This window comes from Piliocolobus tephrosceles, chromosome 13, assembly GCF_002776525.5.
Source record: "Piliocolobus tephrosceles isolate RC106 chromosome 13, ASM277652v3, whole genome shotgun sequence".
Taxonomy (NCBI): domain Eukaryota; kingdom Metazoa; phylum Chordata; class Mammalia; order Primates; family Cercopithecidae; genus Piliocolobus; species Piliocolobus tephrosceles.
In genome coordinates this window covers 16810974-16830245 of record NC_045446.1, presented here as the reverse complement: position 1 = coordinate 16830245, position 19272 = coordinate 16810974, and the positions used below count along the sequence as shown (strand labels likewise).

The following is a 19272-nucleotide window of genomic DNA, read 5'->3' as shown; positions in this document are numbered from 1 at the left end:
TTCCTGGTGTCAAAATTTCCTACAAAGCAAGAGTAATCAAGACAGTGTGGTACCGGCACAAGGTCAGATATATAGATCAATGGAACAGAATTGAGAGTCTAGAAATAAAACCATGTGTCAAAGGTCACATGATTTTGAGAAGGGTGCCAAGACCATTCAATGTGTTAAGTACTATCTTTTCAACAACTGGTGCTGAGAAAACTGGATATCTACAAGCAAAAGAATGAAGTTGAATGCTTACCTCACACTATTAAAAAAAAACCCACAAAACTAAAAAATGAATCAAAGTCCTAACGGACTTTAGGATATAAAAGCTAAAAGTATAAAACTCTGAGAAGAAAACATAAGAGTAAATCATTATGACCTCAGATTTAGCAAAGGATTCTTAAGTTATGGCACTATGGACAAAAGCAACCAAAGAAAAAATAGATAATATGGACTTTATCAAAATTAAAAATGTGTGCTTCATGGGACACCATCAAGAAAGTGAAAAGACAGCTCACATGGTAGAAAACACTACTTGCAAATCATAAATCTGATTAGAGATTTAGATCCAGAATAATATAGTTACAGACTATATAATGATGCTTTGGCATATGGACCACATATACAATGGTGACTCCATAAGATTAAGTTTATAAAACCATTTTTTTGGTTTGTTTTTGAGACAGAATCTTGCTCCATTGCCCAGGCTGGATGGCGCGATCCCAGCTCACTGCAACCTTGGCCTCCGGGTTTCAAACAATTTTCATGCCTCAGCCTCACAAGTAGCTGGGGTTACAGGCCCAGGCCACCATGCCCAGCTAATGTTTTGTAATTTTAGTAGAGATGGGATTTCACTATATTGGCCAGGCTGGTCTTGAATTCCTGGCCTCGAGTGATCTGCCCACCTTGGCCTTCCAAAGTGCTAGGACTACAGGCATGAGCCACCACGCCGGCCTGTTTACAGAATTCTTACAATTTAATAACAAAAAAGACAAATAAAACAATTAAAAAATGGGCAAATGAGAAGATTGAAGCTGGATCCCTTCCTTACACGATATACAAAAATCAACTCAAGATGGATGAAAGACCTAAATGTAACACCCAAAACTATAAAAACCCTGGAAGACAACCGTAGGCAATCCCATCCTGAACACATGAACGGGCAAAGATTTCATGACGAAGACACCAAAAGCAATCTCAACAAAAGCAAAATTTGACAAGTGGGATCTAATTAAACTTAAAAGATTCTGCACAGCAAAAGAAACTTTCAACAGAGTAAACAGACAACCTACAGAATGGGAGAAAATATTTGCAAACCATGCATCTGATGAAGGTCTGATTTCCAACCTCTATAAGGAACTTAAATTTACAAATGAAAGGCAAACAACTTCGTTAAAAAGTGGGCAAAGGACATGAACAGACACTTCAAAAGAAGCTGAATGCCGCTAAGAAGCATAGGAAAAAAAGTTCACTATCACTGATCATTAGAGAAATGCAAATCAAAACCACAATGAGATACCATCTCACAGCAGTCAGAATGGCTATTAAAAAGTCAACAGATGCTGGCGAGGTTGCAGAGAAAAGGGAACATTTATACAATGTTGGTGGGACTGTAAATTACTTCAACCATTGTGGAAAGCAGTGTGGTGATTTCTCTAAGAACTAAAAACAGAACTACCATTAGACTCAGCAATCCCATTACTGGGTATATAACCCAAAGGAATACAAATCATTCTACCATAAAGACAAATGCAGCCAGGCGCGGTGGCTCAAGCCTGTAATCCCAGCACTTTGGGAGGCCGAGACGGGCGGATCACGAGGTCAGGAGATCGAGACCATCCTGGCTAACACGGTGAAACCCTGTCTCTACTAAATAATACAAAAAACTAGCCGGGCGAGGTGGCGGGCGCCTGTAGTCCCAGCTACTCGGGAGGCTGAGGCAGGAGAATAGCGTAAACCCGGGAGGCGGAGCTTGCAGTGAGCTGAGACCCGGTCACTGCACTCCAGCCCCGGTGACAGAGCGAGACTCCGTCTCAAAAAAAAAAAAAAAAAAAAGACAAATGCAAATGAATGTTCATTACAGCACTATTCACAATAGCAAAGACATAGAATCAACCTAAATGCCCATCAACGACGGACTGCATAAAATGTGGTACATATACATCATGGAATATATGCAGCCACAAAAAAGAATGAGATCATGTCTTTTGTGGAAACATGGATGGAGATGGAGGTCATTATCCTCAGCAAAACAATGCAGGAACAGAAAACCAAATACCACACGTTCTCACTTATAAATGGGAGCTAAATGATGAGAACTTACGAACACGAAGAAGGAAACAACAGACATTAGGGTCTACTTGAGTGTGGAGGTTGGGAGGAGGGAGAGGAGCAGAAGAGATAGCTATTAGGTGCCGGGCTTAATTCCTGGGTGATGAGATAATCTGTACAACAAAGCCCCATGACATGAGTTCGCCTATGTAACAAAGCTTCACATGTACCCTCAAACCTAAAACAAAAGTTAAAGAAAAAGTGGGGAGGCAGGCGTGGTGGCTCATGCCTGTAATACCAGCACTTTGGGAGGCTGAGGCTGGCGGATCACCTGAGGTCAGGAGTTCAAGACCAGCCTGGCCAACATGGTGAAACCCCGTGTCTACAAAAACACAAAAATTAGCCAGGCATGATGGCGTGAGCCTGTAATCCCAGCTACTTGGGGGGCTGAGGCGGGAGAATCGCTTGAACCTGAGAGGCGGAAGTTGCAGTGAGCCGAGATCACGCCACTGCACTCCAGCCTGGTCGACACAGCAACGTTCCATCTCAACAACAACAACAACAAAAAAGGCAAATGATCTGAATAAACATTTCTCCAAGGAAGATACACAAATAACCAATACGCACTAAAAAGATGCTTGGCATCATTAGTTATCAGGAAATTTAAACAAAAACCATAATGAGATAATACTTCATACCCACTAGGATGTCTAGAATTAAAAAGTCAGATAATAACAAGTGTTGACAAGTATATAGCAGCAGTATTCATAATAGATAAAAGGTAGAAACAACAAAAATGTCCAACACAAATGAAAGAATTCCAACACAAATGAATAAATAAATGGTAGTATACAACTGAAAATTATTCAGCCATAAAAGGAATTGAAATCACATTTGCAAAAATCGTAACAGTGAGAAAATTATGACAATGAAAGAGATCTGGGCCAGGCGCAGTGGCTCACACCTGAAATCCCAGCACTTTGGGAGGCTGAGGCAGGCGGATTACCTGAGATCACGAGAGACCAGCCTGGCCAACATGGCAAAACCCCACCTCTACTAAAAAAAATACAAAAAATTAGCCAGGCATGGTGGCATGCACCTGTAACCCCAGCTACTTGGGAGGCTGCATCAGGTGAACTTAAACATGGGAGGCAGAGGTTGCAGCAAGCTGAGATCGCGCCACTGCATTCTAGCCTGAGTGACTAAGCAAGACTCTCTCTCTCAAAATATATATATATATATAATAAGAGAGAGATCTGATCTAACAAATTCCATCTTTTTATTTTTTATTTTTAATTTTTGAGATAGAATCTCGCTCCATCACCAGGCTGGAGTGCAGTGGTGCGATCTCGACTCACTGCAACCTCCACCTCCCAGGTTCAAGAGATTCTTCTGCCTCAGCCTCCTGAGTAGCTGGGACTACAAGCACGCGCCACCATGCCCAGCTAATTTTCGTATTTTTAATAGAGATGGGGTTTCACCATATTGGCCAGGAGGGTCTCGATCTCCTGACCTCATGATCCGCCTGCCTTGGCCTCCCAAAGTGTTAGGATTACAGGCGTGAGCCACCGAGCTGGCCCACAAATTCCATCTTGTCTTTAATCTCCAAACTGCCTCTGGTCATTCCTGAGCGTGGGCAAAGCTCACTTTGGGAGAAATTTAGTTTACAGTTTAAATAATAACAGCCCTTCCCCAAAACCAAACCACCTTGGTAAAACAAATGAAAGGTCACCAGGTTAGGAAGATGAGAGGGGCCCGAGTTCATAGATAAATGATTACCAGTCATTATTCCGGAGGTCATGAGATTTGCAACTTCCCCAATTACTTCCGTAAATAACAACACCATTGTAGCACCTTACACTGGCCTTTTAAAATATGTTTTCGGTTTTTTACATTTCTGGCCCTAGCCAGATGAGCAACTCTTCTGTGGCCCTGACCCAGAAGCAGACTTAGCGCATAGGATGGTTTTCCACACTCCTACAATTGCAACTCCAACCAGTCAGCTGCACTCACAGCCTAGCCCTGCCTGCCAAACTGTCTTTGAAAAACCTGAGCCTCTAAATGTTCGGGGGGCTGATTTGAGTAACAGTAAAACTCCGGTCTCCCGTTTAGCTGGCTCTACGTGTATTAAACTCTCTCTATTCCAATTACTGTTGTGATAAATCAGCTCTATGTATTGGGCAGTTACAGAATGAAATGCTGACAACACATGCTACATGGATGAACCTTAAAAATATTAAGCTAAGTGAAAGAAGCCAGTCACAGAAAACCACTTATATGATTCCACTGACATAATATGACCAGAATAAGTAACGTTACAGAGACAGAAAATAGATTAGCAGTTGTGCAGAGCTGGGAAGAGATGGGGGAAGGGAAGAATGATAGCTAAGGGTATGGGGTTTCCTTTTGAGGTGATGGAAATGTTCTAAAGTTGACTATGGTAATGGTTGCTCATATCTGTGGATATACTAAAACTCATTGAATTGTATACTTTAAATGGGTGAGCGAATTACATCTCAAGAAAGCTGTTTAAATAAATGAATAGGCTGGGTGTGGTGGCTCATGCCTGTAATCCCAGCACGTTGGTAGGCCAAGGCAGGTGAATCACCTGAGGTCAGGAGTTCGAGACCAGACTGGCCAACATGGTTAAACCCCATCTCTATTAAAAATACAAAAAATTAGCCAGGCATGGTGGCAGGTACCTGTAATCCCAGCTACTCCGGAGGATGACGCAGGAGAATCGCTTGAACCCAGGAGGCAGAGGTTGCAGTGAGTTGAGGTCACACCACTGCACTCCAGCCTGGGTGACAAGAGCGCGAAACTCCATCACAAAAGAGAAAAAAAAAAAGAATAAAGTGAACCTGTCATTTCAGGCAAAACAAATGACGGTATTTCTTGCCAATGATATATTTCAAGTTTCAAAGTGAAAACTATAATTTCAGAAAACTTTGTATCCACTAACATGAACTCCAGAGCTTCTCAATATTTAAAAGGCTCTTCTGAGAGATCATTAATGATAATAATTGTGCAGAAAGGGTTAACATAGCAGGCCTGAGGCTGCTCTCCTTAGAAAGGCTTACTTGGGCCGGGTGCGGTGGCTCAAGCCTGTAATCCCAGCACTTTGGGAGGCCGAGACGGGTGGATCACAAGGTCAGGAGATCGAGACCATCCTGGCTAACACGGTGAAACCCCGTCTCTACTAAAATACAAAAAATTAGCCGGGCGTGTTGGCGGGCGCCTGTAGTCCCAGCTACTGGGGAGGCTGAGGAAGGAGAATGGCGTGAACCCGGGAGGCAGAGCTTGCAGTGAGCTGAGATCCGGCCACTGCACTCCAGCCTGGGCCACAGAGCGAGACTCCGTCTCAAAAAAAAAAAAAGAAAGAAAGGCTTACTTGTACTCTGGGAGGCCGAGGCAGGCAGATCACAAGGTCAGGAGTTCAAGATCAGCCTGGCCAATATTGTGAAACCCCGTGCCTACTAAAAATGCAAAAATTAGCTGGGTGCGGTGGCGGGCACCTGTAGTCCCAGTTACTTGGGAGGCTGAGTCAGGAGAATTGCTTGAACCCGGGAGGAGGAGGTTGCAGTGAGCTGAGATCGCACCACTGCACTCCAGCCTGGGGGACAGAGCAAGACTCCGTCTCAAAAAAAAAAAAAAAAAACAAGAAAAGGAAAAGAAAGGCTTGCTTGTAAAGTTGGCAGTGTTCTCATGGTTCCCTAACTGGTAAGAATGGTTTACTGTGCCTAGACTGTTTGCACAAACAATGCAGTTTATGCAGAATATTTGTTGTTTTCCTTCCAGGAGACTGGAAAAGATGCTACATTTACATGCTAGGCAGAGGGTCCCTATATGACCAGTCCCCAGTAACAATCTTGGGCACTGTGCCTCTAGCGAGCTTTCCTGGGAAACAACATTTTACACATGTCATCACAATTGAGTGCTGGAAGAATTAAGCACGTCCTGTGAGACTCTACTGGGAGAGGACTCTTCGACGATTGTGTCTGGCCTCAGACTTCACTCCATGTGCCTTTTCCCTTTACTGACTTTGCTTTGTTATCTTTTCACTGTAATACATCTTAGCTGTCAGCACAACTACATACTGAGCCCTATGAGTCCTTTCAGAGTATTACTGGACATGGAGGTGAGGTGGTCTTGGGGACTGCCCCCCAAAACAGTAATTTAGGTATTGCATAATAAAACGTGCCAACCCACATCCAGCCAGTTTTAATTTCTCATAAGGTAAATATCCATAGATATAACCCACATAAACAAAAGCTCTTTGCAGTTCTCGGTAAGAGTTTAATAGGGTCCCGAAACCAAAAGTTTGAGAACCACTGTTTTAGTTTGACAAACTAATTATAACATGTCGAGGAGACTGATCAACAGGATGTTACATGAGTAACAACGGAAGGAACTAAGGAAGTTAGAGCAGGGTCAATTCTCCTACCACCTACAACCTACAACCTACACACAGAGAAGAGCATACTTAGGGGAGATAGATAGGTATGTTCAAACAGTTCAAGGGTTGTCCTCCAGAAGAGAGAATAGAACAATTATGTGCAATCAAGAGAAATGTCTTGATAGAATGATACTTTTGGGCCACAATATTAGGTAAAAACTGCAAGAATGAGCTCTTCCTCTTCCCTTCCATTCTGTTCCTGAGCAATCCAGTCCAAAAACCAACAGGTACCTAGAGCAAGGTAGATATCCTTGCTGGCCAGAAGGTGAGGGTCGGGGACCTGGGGGGGTTGGGCTTCGGCATAGGGAGGTTGTTCTTCAGTCTGAACAGGCTGAAGGGAACATCGGTGCAGGCATGTCCCAGCACAGGAGTGAGAACACTAGTGAGTGGGAAGGGCATGTGTGCAGGGGTGATATGGCCGGGTGTGATGAGGCAAGAGCCTAGGGATGTAAGAAGAGTGTCCACATTTGGGACTGCCTGACTTCGGGGGGAGGAGCAGCAACAGTTTGAGGGCTTCCACGTGGACAGAAAGCTTGGCGCAGGGTGGAAACTCAGGTTGGGTGAGGAGGAGGTCCACTGCATGGGGGCAGTCTGGTGGTCTCAGGGCCCAAACAGGGTAAGGAGGACATCCACATTGGAGGAGCAGTGTGGAGTGGGCTATGAGGGCCCAACAGAAGTGAGAAGGGCATCCGGGAAGGGAAGTGACCTAGCATGGGGCCTCAGTGGGGGAATCAGAGCCCCTGCATAGTAATGGAGACAGAGTCTACCTCACTGAGCTGTTATTAGGATTAAATGGATAAAACGCATATAGCATACGACCCCAGAGTAAGCACAATCCCAGTGTTTGCTATTATTAATGTCCATAAAGGGCCTGGCACAGTGCCAAACACAGAATACTCAACAAATGGCTGTTTATTAAATGATTACACTATTACCTCACATCCTACATATCTCATCTACTGACAGCAGCTACTGTCTGGGTGCTAAGCAAATTTATTTAGAAAAATTAACTCAACCATAACCACTTAACACCTATATCCTTTCAGGAATCCTGTGTTTTTCACCTAGACTTCCTAATTTGCTCTTCTTGTTTAGTTTTGGTTAACTTTTCCTTTCATATTACTTTAAACTCTCTACTTCCTTTCATACTGACCCTTCCTTCAAGATCTTCTAATTCACACAGTAGCACAAACCCAACCAACACCTCAGAAACACATCTAGGTCGGTGAAAAGAGCTTGAACAGACTCACTGCGTCTACAGCCATTTCTCCACATCAGTACACACAGAATAACTTGGTATGTGTCTTATTTGTTTCATACCTGTCCTTGTTTTGGTGCATGCATGTATATCCCTATGTAGAGTCCCATGGCAGGGGAATAAGCAAGCCGTAATTTGTGTCCAGTTCCAGCAGTGAGCCGAAGGTCTTTCTTTACAGGGACATACTCCAGCATGTCAGCTACCATCAGGCACATTTGCTCCTGTCCAGGAAAACAGTTAATAGGTGATATTCAAGGGATATTCAGGCTAGAAGAATGTACCTTTTGAAAGGATGGACCTTTCATTATATCTACCACTCTATCTAGTTTATCTGCTAAAAGACCTTACAGGTTTTTGTTTTAAAAGGGCTAACACGGGCCAGGCGCAGTGGCTCACTTCTGTAATCCCGGCACTTTGGGAGGCCAAGGTGGGTGGATAACCTGAGGTCAGGAGTTCGAGACCAGCCTGGCCAATATGGTGAAACCCCATCTCTACTAAAAAATACAAAAATTAGCCAGGTGCAGTGGTGCATGCCTGTTATCCCAGCTACTTGGGAAGCTGCGGCAGGAGAATCACTTGAACCTGGGAGGCGGAGGTTGCAGTGAGGTGAGGTTGCGCCATTGCATTCCAGCCTGAGTGACAGTTTCAGGGGAAAAAAAAAAGGGGGGCGGGGGGGGGGGGGCTAACATGTAAAACATCTCTTCAGTCTGAAATATAAGATCAGACTTATATAAAATATAAGCTGTATTTTTTAGATGAATCTTGAAAACCATTTTACCAACTTACATTTTTAAAACATATTTGTTGCTCTTAAATGAAAGATCCAGCCTGGGTAACATGGCAAAACCCGGTCTCTACAAAAAATACAAAAATTAGCCAGCTGTGGTAGCACGAGCCTGTAGTCCTAGTTATTTGAGCAGCTGAGGTGGGGAATAGCTTGAGCCCGGGAGGCAGAGGCTGCAGTGAGCTGCATTCATGCCACTGTACTCCAGCCTGGGCGACAAAGTGAGACTGTCTCAAAAAATAAAAATTAAAAAAAAAGAAAAAAAAGTGAAATGTAGACTTTGTAATACTCTTTCAGTGTTCCTGTAAGATTGATATTTTTTCCAAATAAAAAGATAATAAGTTAGAAGGAAAATATATGCAAAATAAAGCTAAATGAAACTGTCTGAATCTGGAAGTGACCAATAATTTCCAAACTAATTGATCTGATCATCTTTAAGAGAAACAGCAAAATTTATTTCAATTCTCATGATTCACAATGCTACTTTAACTTACAGCAACTATAAATGTAGCACTTACCTTGTAAGACCACATTCGTAGTTTATGATCCTGACACAGAGCAAAGATGAAGGCATCATGCTCCACACAATGAACAGCAAGACTGAGGGGACGATCTGAAGGCGACTGGTCACCCCTAAAACATAAGACCCAGTTTTAGAGTTTTACTGCTGCAAAGTATCTGATCATTAGAATTTGCAATTCAAGAAATATAATAAAATTATAAATGTACACTCTTGGCAGAAGGACCAAGAGCTTATACGCTGGTATAAGACAACTACATATCTATTTGGTTTATCACCAATTACTATAATAAAATTTAAAAGGCTCTACATAACAATGGAAGACTGTTTCCTTTTGTATTGTTTTCCTTTAACCATCAAAAACTTTCTACTTCTAATAATTTTACACGAAACTGGATTTGGGTAAGTCAGGGCAGAGCACTTAACTGCATATTCTGAGAATATAAACAGTAGGCTGGTTTATGCTGTCAAAGCATCCAATTGTAGACGAAATGGACTTGGGAGTGTGGCTTTCCTCAGATGGAATTTGATTTTATTCTGACTGTTCTCCTTTCCAGTATAATGTTTGCCTTGGAATAAGACTGGAAACAATAACTGCCAACCAGTGCAAAAAGATTAAATTCTTGGGCCCTTTGATTTACCTACCAGACACCACTCACCTGATAGCTGTTGGCATCCAGCCTGTAAGCAATCGTTGCATTACTGAACTCTGTTTCAGCTCCACAACTGACACCATACCTGCAATGATATCCAAGGCACCTCCTGAACACACTTTGAGAAACCCAAAGGCAAGAATGATGTAACCATGAAGAAGGTCTTTATAATAGGCAACAGGCTTCTGTATTTCTGTACTAACAAAGTTTTAGGACGTAACTTTCCTACATATATCATACCTAAAATATTCTGAATCGTTACTAGATCCATAAAAATAGCATTTTTATACTTCTCGTGGACGTTTTTGCCTTTTACGGACAGTAACCCATATTGCCACCCAGCAGAATCACTTCATTCTTTCCAAAACAATCCCTAGGTACCTTTGCTGTGCCAGGCACAGTCCTAGATGGTGGTGACATAGCAGTAAACAAAACAAATTGTAAAACTCCTGTCCTCATGGAACTTATATTCCTTCAGGGGAAGGGGAGAAGCAGAGACAGTTAAATTAAGTAGAATGGCAGTAAGTCAGAAAAATAAGACACAAAAGGTGTACAGAGAATGCCAAGACATAGGGAGGGTAGGCAGGGGCACTGCAATTTTGAAAAGGGTGGTCAGGGAAGGCCTCAACGAGGTGACATTGAGTAAAGACCTAAAGGAGCTGCGGCAATGAGCCAAGCTAGTAGCTGGCTATACCAAACAAATGCCTTGAAGTAGGGGTGTCCCGGCATATTCAAGGAATTGCAAGAAGGTATGTGGCTGGTGAAGAGGAGGGGAACAGAGAACAGATGAAGGTAGAGAGACAGCAGTGGGTCACTCTAGGCCAGTGTAAGGACTCTGGGTTTATTCAGCATAACATGATATATTTAAAACCCAACTTGGGTCATGTTGGCCAGGTGCGGTGGCTCACGCCTGTAATCCCAGCACTTTGGGAGGCTGAAGCAGGCGGATCACTTGAGGTCAGGAGTTCGAGATCAACCTAGTCAACGTGGCAAAACCCTGTCTCTAACAAAAATTCAACAATTAGCCAGGTGTGGTGGTGGGCACCTGTAATCGCAGCTACTCGGGAGGCCGAGACACAAGAATCGCTTGAACCTGGGAGGTGGAGGTTGCAGTGAGCCAAGATGGCACCATTGCACTCCAGCCTGGGTGATAGTGAGACTGTCTCGAAAGAAAGGAAGGAAGCCAGGTGTGGTAGCTCACGCCTGTAATCCCAACACTTTGGGAGGCCGAGGTGGGCAGATCGCAATGTCAGGAGTTCGAGACCAGCCTGGCCAACATGGTGAAACCGTCTCTACTAAAAATACAAAAATTAGCTGGGCATGGTGGCAAACGCCTGTAATCCCAGCTGCTCAGGAGGCTGAGGCAGGAGAATTGCTTGAACCCAGGAGGCAGAGGTTGCAGTGAGCTGAGATCGCGCCACTGTACTCCAGCCTGGGCAACAGAGAGAGACTCCCTCAGGTGACCCGCTTGCCTTGGCCTCCCAGAGTGTTGGGATTACAGGTGTGAGCCACAGCGTCCAGCCTTTGGGTTTTAAATATATCAGTCCACCTGAGAAGTTTCTGAAGAGGGTTAAGGACAGATCTGGGGAGATATATATAAAGCTAATACAATAATCCAGGCAAGACATAGTGGCAATTTGGTGCAGGGTATTTAATGTCTTTGTTTCAATTAATTTAATTATAATATTATAATGCCTCCATCTCAGGGCAGACAATTAGGCAACTCATCTCTACTATAGGATTTAGAATAGGCTGTCTTATACTTGTCTACTTGTTTTTCCATGCTCCAATATGCTTTATAGTTCCTTATCCACTGTATAAAAGTAAAGCATTAGGGACTCATTAGGCAAGCAATAATGAATGACCAGTTCCGGGGCAGTAGACATGCAATCCCTGCACTGGATGACGAGGTTGAACTTTTAAGGTCTGTTTCAATGTTAACATTCCTTGTTTAAGTCCATGCTCATTTCCCGTTCTTACCAGGTATGTCATAAGGAGGTAGCTTAAGAACAAAGATTCCCCCAGAAGCACATGGTAAGGCAAACAGGGCCTCCCCATCACTGCTAAGCCAGGCTGTTGAGGCGGTGGAATTAGGAGATATTCCAGGTACTGCTGGAATTAATTGATAGTTGCAGGGATCTGTGAAATCAACTTTTCCAATGTCAGTGAATATTGACTGCATCTGACTTTCAACTACCAACTCCTGTTGAGTAATTAAAAAGAAAAATCTATTAAATCAAAATAACCAGAATTTTGCTCAGTTCCTCTCTATTGCTAAAAAAGTTTTTAAAGTAAAAAACTATAAACTGTCAAGCTTAAGAAGAAAGCCATTCTTTTTAATGAAAACTAATTCTCAACTTAAAATGTATGCCTGATCATTTTAAGTGGTAGCTATCAAAGTATGCTTGGTGAGGGATAATGAGAATCCAAATTTCCTTCAATTCCAAAAGATATGGCTCCAGCACTAAATTTGTGACACCCAGAGTAATTTGGGAAATAAAACATATTGCACTTAGCCAACTTACACTCCTATACATCCGGGAGGGGTGTGGTAAAAGTAACCTGTGCACTGTTTGATTGGTTAACATCAAGATTATCACATGATTCTGAGTCTCAGAGACATAAATCCCTCCAGGTAAAACACTGCAATTTTGGAATTTTAGGCGAACGGCATTATTCAACAGATTTATGTCCAGTGACTCCTCCATCAGCTCCAATGTATCTCCAGAGGTCTTCCTGTTGAAAAAGAGACATTTGTTTGAAAAGTTTATGCTTTTCTTTCTCACTGACTGTTGCACTGAAATATATGAGAACAGTGTCCAAGTGAATTCACCAAATTTGAAAATTTTGGATAAACAGATTTGGACCACCTTTGCACTCCAAATCACATTATGTACATTCATAAAAAACAGCATAACAAAATTCAAATTTCATTGTGATTCTGTTACATAGAGACATTTCCAAACTTGATAGGTCATTTATTTAGGACAATATTTTATGCAATTAAACTCTACTATAATAAAAATTAACACCATACCCCGGCCATTGCTTGTAGTGGAATGTGGTCTCCATATATACTACAGCATCGAACAAAACTAACCTTAATAATTGCGGTTATGTCCTGCTTCTATTACTTCTTAACCTGCGATTGCATGCGTGCGCACACATATACACACACAGAGCCTGTGTGTGCACACATACACACACAAATAGCAATTTTATACATGCGCTTACATGTATGTGCAAAAATATTACTAAAATAAATATTTTAACAATATAAAAATACCTTTGCAAATTGAACATATCAGGGTTAGTTTCTATACTGATAAGCTATTCTAACTTTTACTATTACTCCTCAAAAGGAGCTTGTTTTTTTCTTTTCCCCCACCCTTCCCAAAAGGAGCTTGTTTATTAATTCCAGTTGAGGAGCAAGGAGCCACTGGCAGCCACAGCTCTCACCGCTGCACAGGGTTTTTAGAGCTTCAGCCATAAAAATAGGCAGAATATTCCTTGATCATATTGATGGTACCTGTCCATTTTCTTATGTAAATTGTGATACAATCCTGACCAACTGCTCAGAATTCATCTCCACTTGGTTCACAGGTGCCACTGGCAGAGTATTTCTTTTTAACAAGGTAGTGAACCTGCAGTACAATGAAGCTCAAGATTGGGTCATGGTCACTGGCCACCACATGGTTTGAGATGTGAGCTGAAAAACTGCAATAGCAAACTGGGATGGATCTATGAGTTTGCCACCAAAGACAGCCAGCATTACAAGGAAGGCCATGTGATCCTGGAACGTGCTCTAGTTTGAGATTGAGGGCTCTGGCGTATGTACTATCTGATAACTGTTTTTTTTTTTTTTTTTTTTTTTGAGACAAGGTCTCACTCTGTCAGGCTGGGGTGCAGTGGTACAATCATAGCTCACTACAGCCTCGAACTCCTGGGCTCAGGCAATCCTCCCACCTTAACCTTCTGAGCACCTGGGACTACAGGCGTGCACCACCATACCTGGCTAATTTTTGTATTTTTTAGTAGAGATGGCGTTTCACCATGTTGGCCAGGCTGATCTTGAACTCCTGACCTCAAGTGATCCACCTGCCTCAGCCTCCCAAAGGGCTGGGATTACAGACTATCTGATAACTCTTGAAGAAAAAGAGATAAATTCATCTTTTCTCAGGTTTCCTTCGCTGAAAATAAAATCTACTTCCATATACTGTCACCTTAGCGTCAGAGTCATGAATGGCAGAACAAGAGGTTGTGCGAATCTAAGATGGAACTTTTTTTTTTTTTAAGTTATGTATTTTCCATCCAATAGCAGTGTATACAGAGAATATTAGGCCGGGCGCAGTGGCTCAAGCCTGTAATCCCAGCACTTTGGGAGGCCGAGACGGGCGGATCACGAGGTCAGGAGATCGAGACCATCCTGGCTAACACGGTGAAACCCCGTCTCTACTAAAAAAATACAAAAACTAGCCGGGTGCAGTGGCGGGTGCCTATAGTCCCAGCTACACGGGAGGCTGAGGCAGGAGAATGGCGTGAACCCGGGAGGCGGAGCTTGCAGTGAGTGGAGATCTGGCCACTGCACTCCAGCCTGGGTGACAGAGCGAGACTCCGTCTCAAAAAAAAAAAAAAAAAGAGAGAATATTATGCAGATGCTGTTAATTTTTTCCCCTCTGTTTACATCTTGAGGCAGAAAAGTCTATCTGCAGCTACATGGTAGGCTATGTACGAAAAAAATTTGGGCTATTAGAGTGGAAAAGTGGAAATTTTGAAAGGAAAATATGTCAGAAGTATAGTTTTTAAACTCACGGGCTTCGTTTTAAACTTCCTTTTTTTTTTTTGAGACAGAGTCTTGCTCTCTTGCCCAGGCTGGAGTGCAGTGGCGGGATCTCAGCTCACTGCAAGCTCTGCCTCCTGGATTCACGCCATTCTTCTGCCTCAGCCTCCCGAGTAGCTGGGACTACAGGCGCCCGCCACCACGCCTGGCTAATTTTTTGTATTTTTAGTAGAGACGGGGTTTCACCGTGTTAGCCAGGATGGTCTCGATCTCCTGACCTCGTGATTTGCCCACCTTGGCCTCCCAATAAACTTTTTTTTAAAAAACCCAGTTATTTCACTTGATTTGCTAGCATCAGAGAAGAGCTCCAAATCTGTGCCCAGTGCTAAAGGCTTAGTGTTAGCATGGCTTATGCTGGCCAGTGTGCCATTTTCTTGCTAGAAATGAACTGTAGCACTACAGCCCATTCTTCCTTGTCAGTCTTGACACAACGATGTCACCATTTCTAATTATTTGTCACTACATAATTGGTGTTGATAGGAAACTTTTTCTGAAATGGGGCAGAACTGCTGTCTTTTTCCATGTAACTTAAGCATAGTAATATAAATAAAGTAGTAATTGGAAAAAAAAATTTAAAAGGAGCTTGTTATTAACAATGATGGTAAGTTCTGTGAGTGTAGCGATAGCCCCTATGTTCTTACAGTCCAAATATTAATACTGTTCCTCTAGGGAAAGTACGTGCATATACACTTGGATATCCTTAGACCCAGCAAAGTGCCTAGGACAGAGCTAACATTCAATAAATGCTTTTGATAAAATGCACGCAAACTCAAAAAAAAAAAAAAACTTTATTCAAACTCAAGTTGCAACAGAGGAGATAAAGCATTTTGCCCAAGGCCATTAGGTCTGACTTTAAATTCAGATTTAACCCTCCATCCAATGTCTACCTGACTCAGCACAGAAGCTGTCATGTTACTTTAACAAGGATATTTCTTACTTTTGATTTCTAAGTATTTGTCATCTTTAAAGATCACTAGTACATATTTACTTGTCTATGTCCTTGACTCAGTAGGTATGATGTGTCAAAGCCTGTTGCTTTCCTCTTCCTGACCCTGCTCCTTCTCTTCCATCTCTACGATTAAACTAGTACCCTCTTTGTGATCTACTGCAGGTTTATCCTTAGTACCTCTTCCTCAGCAGCACCAGCTGATACTTAGTGATAGTCAAAGGAGGCGGCTCTACTTCTTGCTGGGGTCACATCTTTCCTAGAATGATGAAATGACTCTTACTTGCAGAACAAACCAAGATTAAAAATTTAACCAATTAGTTTTATTTTTCTTCTTTTTAAATTTTTATTTTTTTAAAGGTGGGGTCTCACTGTGCTGCCCAGGCTGGTCTTGAACTTCTGGGTTCAAGTGATCCTCCCACCTCAGCCTCCCAAAGAGCTGTGATTACAGACGTGAGCCACCACACCCAGCTAGTTTATTTTTCTTGACTTCTAGCTCCTAGTTTTATCGAATTTGCTCCTCTCAAGTAAATATATTCTTATATTTTATTAAAATTATTCTAGGCTGGGCGCAGTGGCTCAGGCCTATAACCCTAGCACTTTGGGAGGCCAAGGAGGATGGATCACGAGGTCAGGGGATCGAGACCATCCTGGCTAACACAGTGAAACCCCGTCTCTACTAAAAACAAAAAAATTAGCCAGGCGTGGTGGTGGGCGCCTATAGTCCCAGCTACTTGGGAGGCTGAGGCAAGAGAACCGCTTGAACCCGGGAGGCGGAGCTTGCAGAGAGCTGAGATCGTGTCACTGCACTCCAGCCTGGGTGACAAAGTAAGGCTCGGTTAAAAAAAAAAAAAATTATTCTGACTATGTCTTTTTCCAAGCATCTCATCATCTCAAATTCCCTTCATTTTAATTAACTTCCTTTTTTCAAGTAGTTTCTAAAGTTTTTTTCCTCTCCCTCCATTTTTTGAGACAGGGTCTTGCTCTGTCACCCATGCTGGGGTGTAGTGACACCATCTCGACTCGCTACAACCTCCACCTACCAGGTTCAAGTGATCCTCCTACCTCAGCCTCCCAAGTAGCTGGGACTATGGGCTCGCACCACCACGTTCAGCTATTTTTCAAATGTTTTATATAGGGCCCCACTACGTTGCTCAGACTAGTCTTGAACTTCTGGGCTCAAGTGATCTTCCTGCCTCAGCCTCCCAAAAGTGAGCCATCACACCAGGCCTTTTTTCCTTCCTTTTCAGTGAATGTTCCCTTGACTAATGACAGGAGAAATCTTACCTGAAAAGTATCCCACCACAAATTCTTCTTTTACTGAAACTCAGCCTTTATTCCCAGAACTGTCATCTTTGACATATCTAACTATTTTGGTTGCTTTTGATTCAGTTGACTTATCTTACCCATAACTGAGGAGAAAAAATATCTATGTTATGAATAAATCCAGGCTTTTCTTTTCATAGAGCTAAAAGAGTTTTTTGTTTGTTTTTTGAGACTGAGTCTCGCTCTGTCACCCAGGCTGGAGTGCAGTGGTGTGATCTTGGCTCACTGCAACCTCCACCTCCCGGGTTCAAGCAATTCTCCGACCTCAGCCTCCTGAGTAGCTGGGATCACAGGTGCCCGCCATCACACCCGGCTAATTTTTGTATTTTTAGTAGAGACAGGATTTCACCATGTTGGCCAGGCTGGTCTTGAACTCCTGACCTCATGATCCGCCCACCTCGGCCCCCCAAAGTGCTGGGATTACAGGTGTGAGCCACCATGCATGGCCCTCTTACTCGATCTCTTAGCAGCATTCCACATACTTGACCTTGCCTTCCTTTTTAAACAGTCTCTTCTCATGAATCCTATGATACTACTCTCTCCCAGGTTTCCTCCCACATTCCTGTCCACTTCTTCCCCTTCTCCTTGACCTGACCCCTATATGCTAGATTTCCTCAAACCTTGATCCTGGATCATCTTCTCTCACTGTACACTTTCTCCCAAGGCACATCTTATCTACTCCCAAGGATGTAAGTACCTTTTCAGCACTGATGATTTCCCAGAGCTACTTTGCTTCTGGTAACTCATGACATCAGCACAATTTTCTGGATCCTCAACTTCATCTCTGAATAATTCCTTCGCTTTCCTGCCTTATGGTTAAAGTTGGATCCTGAATCTCCCGTGAGGACAGTGACCCAAGTTTTCTCTACCATGCCCTTTGCAGTGGGGCCTCAAGGAAAACATACAGATGTCCTTGTTCCCCACTGGCATTCTAGGCCACTGTTCCTCCTCTGCTACCCGAATCACTCAGCTCTGAAGCTCACGGAATCAGATACCACCTGCTACCCATGCTCACTGCAGTTGATTTTAGCTCTTGGCCCACTGTCACTCTCTCCCACACTACTCTTGCCATAATCGTTAATGATTTCAGTATCAGGGCCAGGTATGGTGGCTCATGCCTACAATCCCAGCATTTTGGGAGGCCAAGACAGGAGGATTTCTTCAGCCCAAGAGTACAAGATCAGCCTGGGCAACACAGCAAAACTCTCTCTCTACAAAATAAAAAAATTAGCCAGGCATGGTGATGCCTGCCTGTAATCTTAGCCACTTGGGAGGCTGAGATGGGAGGATCGATTGAGCCTAGGAGTTCAGGCTGCAGTAGGCCATGACTGTGTTACTGTACTCCAGCCTGGGTGACAGAGTGAAACTCTGACTCTAAAAAAACAAACAAACAAATGAACAAACAATATCCAATTATCCTAATACTCCACCTTCTCAGTTTCCCAAATTCCTTTCCTCTAGTGATTGCTCTCAACTGCATCTACTAGGTCATTCCCAACTGTACATCGATATATTAGTATATTTTCTCTATGTTCCTCCCTTGCTCTCCAACTACCATGTGATTTCTCTGCTTCCTTTACAGCAATATACCTTGAAAGGGCTGTTCTATACTCACAATTTCTCTGCTCCTTTTCTCTCTTGAACCCACTCCACTGAGGCTTTTGTATGACTACTGCAGCAATTCCTGACCAGGTCACCAATGACCTCCATGATCCAAAGGCCAGTTTTCATTTCTCATCTTGCCTGGCTTAAATGCAACACTGTCAGTTTTTCACTCTCTTCCTCCTTGAAATATTTCCCTTAGCTTCTGGGATGCCACGTTCTTTGTTCAACTCTTACTTCAGTTACTCCTTCTTGGGCTCCTTTGCTGGTTCCTCATTTTTCTAAATGTTGTTGTGCCCCAGGGTTTAGTCCCAGACCGCTCTACTCAAGTGGCTCTCAACTGGGGGCGATTCTTCCTCACTCACCAGGATATTAAGCAATATCTAGAGATATTTTTGGTTATTGTAACTGGGGTAGAAGTGATCATATAGATGTGCTATTGGTAGGCAGAGGGTAGAGGCCGGGTATGCTGTTTAACAACCTATCACATATAGGACAGCCCCCCACAATGAAGACTTAGCTGACAATAATAGTGCAGAAGGTGAAAATTCCTAATTTATTCTCACTTTCTAGGTGATCTCATTCAGTAGAACAGCTTTATGCACCATCTAATGCCAACAGTTTCACAATC

The 19272-nt window shown here is 43.0% G+C and overlaps 1 protein-coding gene across 1 annotated transcript in view; it reads right to left on the bottom strand.

Annotated features, from left to right (window-relative positions):
• NUP160 (nucleoporin 160) overlaps window positions 1-19272 on the bottom strand; it is a 74218-nt gene that overhangs the window by 49920 nt on the left and 5026 nt on the right. The window contains exons 3-7 of the mRNA XM_023215617.3: window positions 12453-12663; window positions 11908-12130; window positions 9934-10012; window positions 9273-9387; window positions 8033-8191 (exon numbers count right to left, since the gene is read on the bottom strand). Coding sequence (XP_023071385.1) covers window positions 8033-8191; window positions 9273-9387; window positions 9934-10012; window positions 11908-12130; window positions 12453-12663 — 787 coding nt within the window. The remainder of the gene's footprint in view (window positions 1-8032; window positions 8192-9272; window positions 9388-9933; window positions 10013-11907; window positions 12131-12452; window positions 12664-19272) is intronic.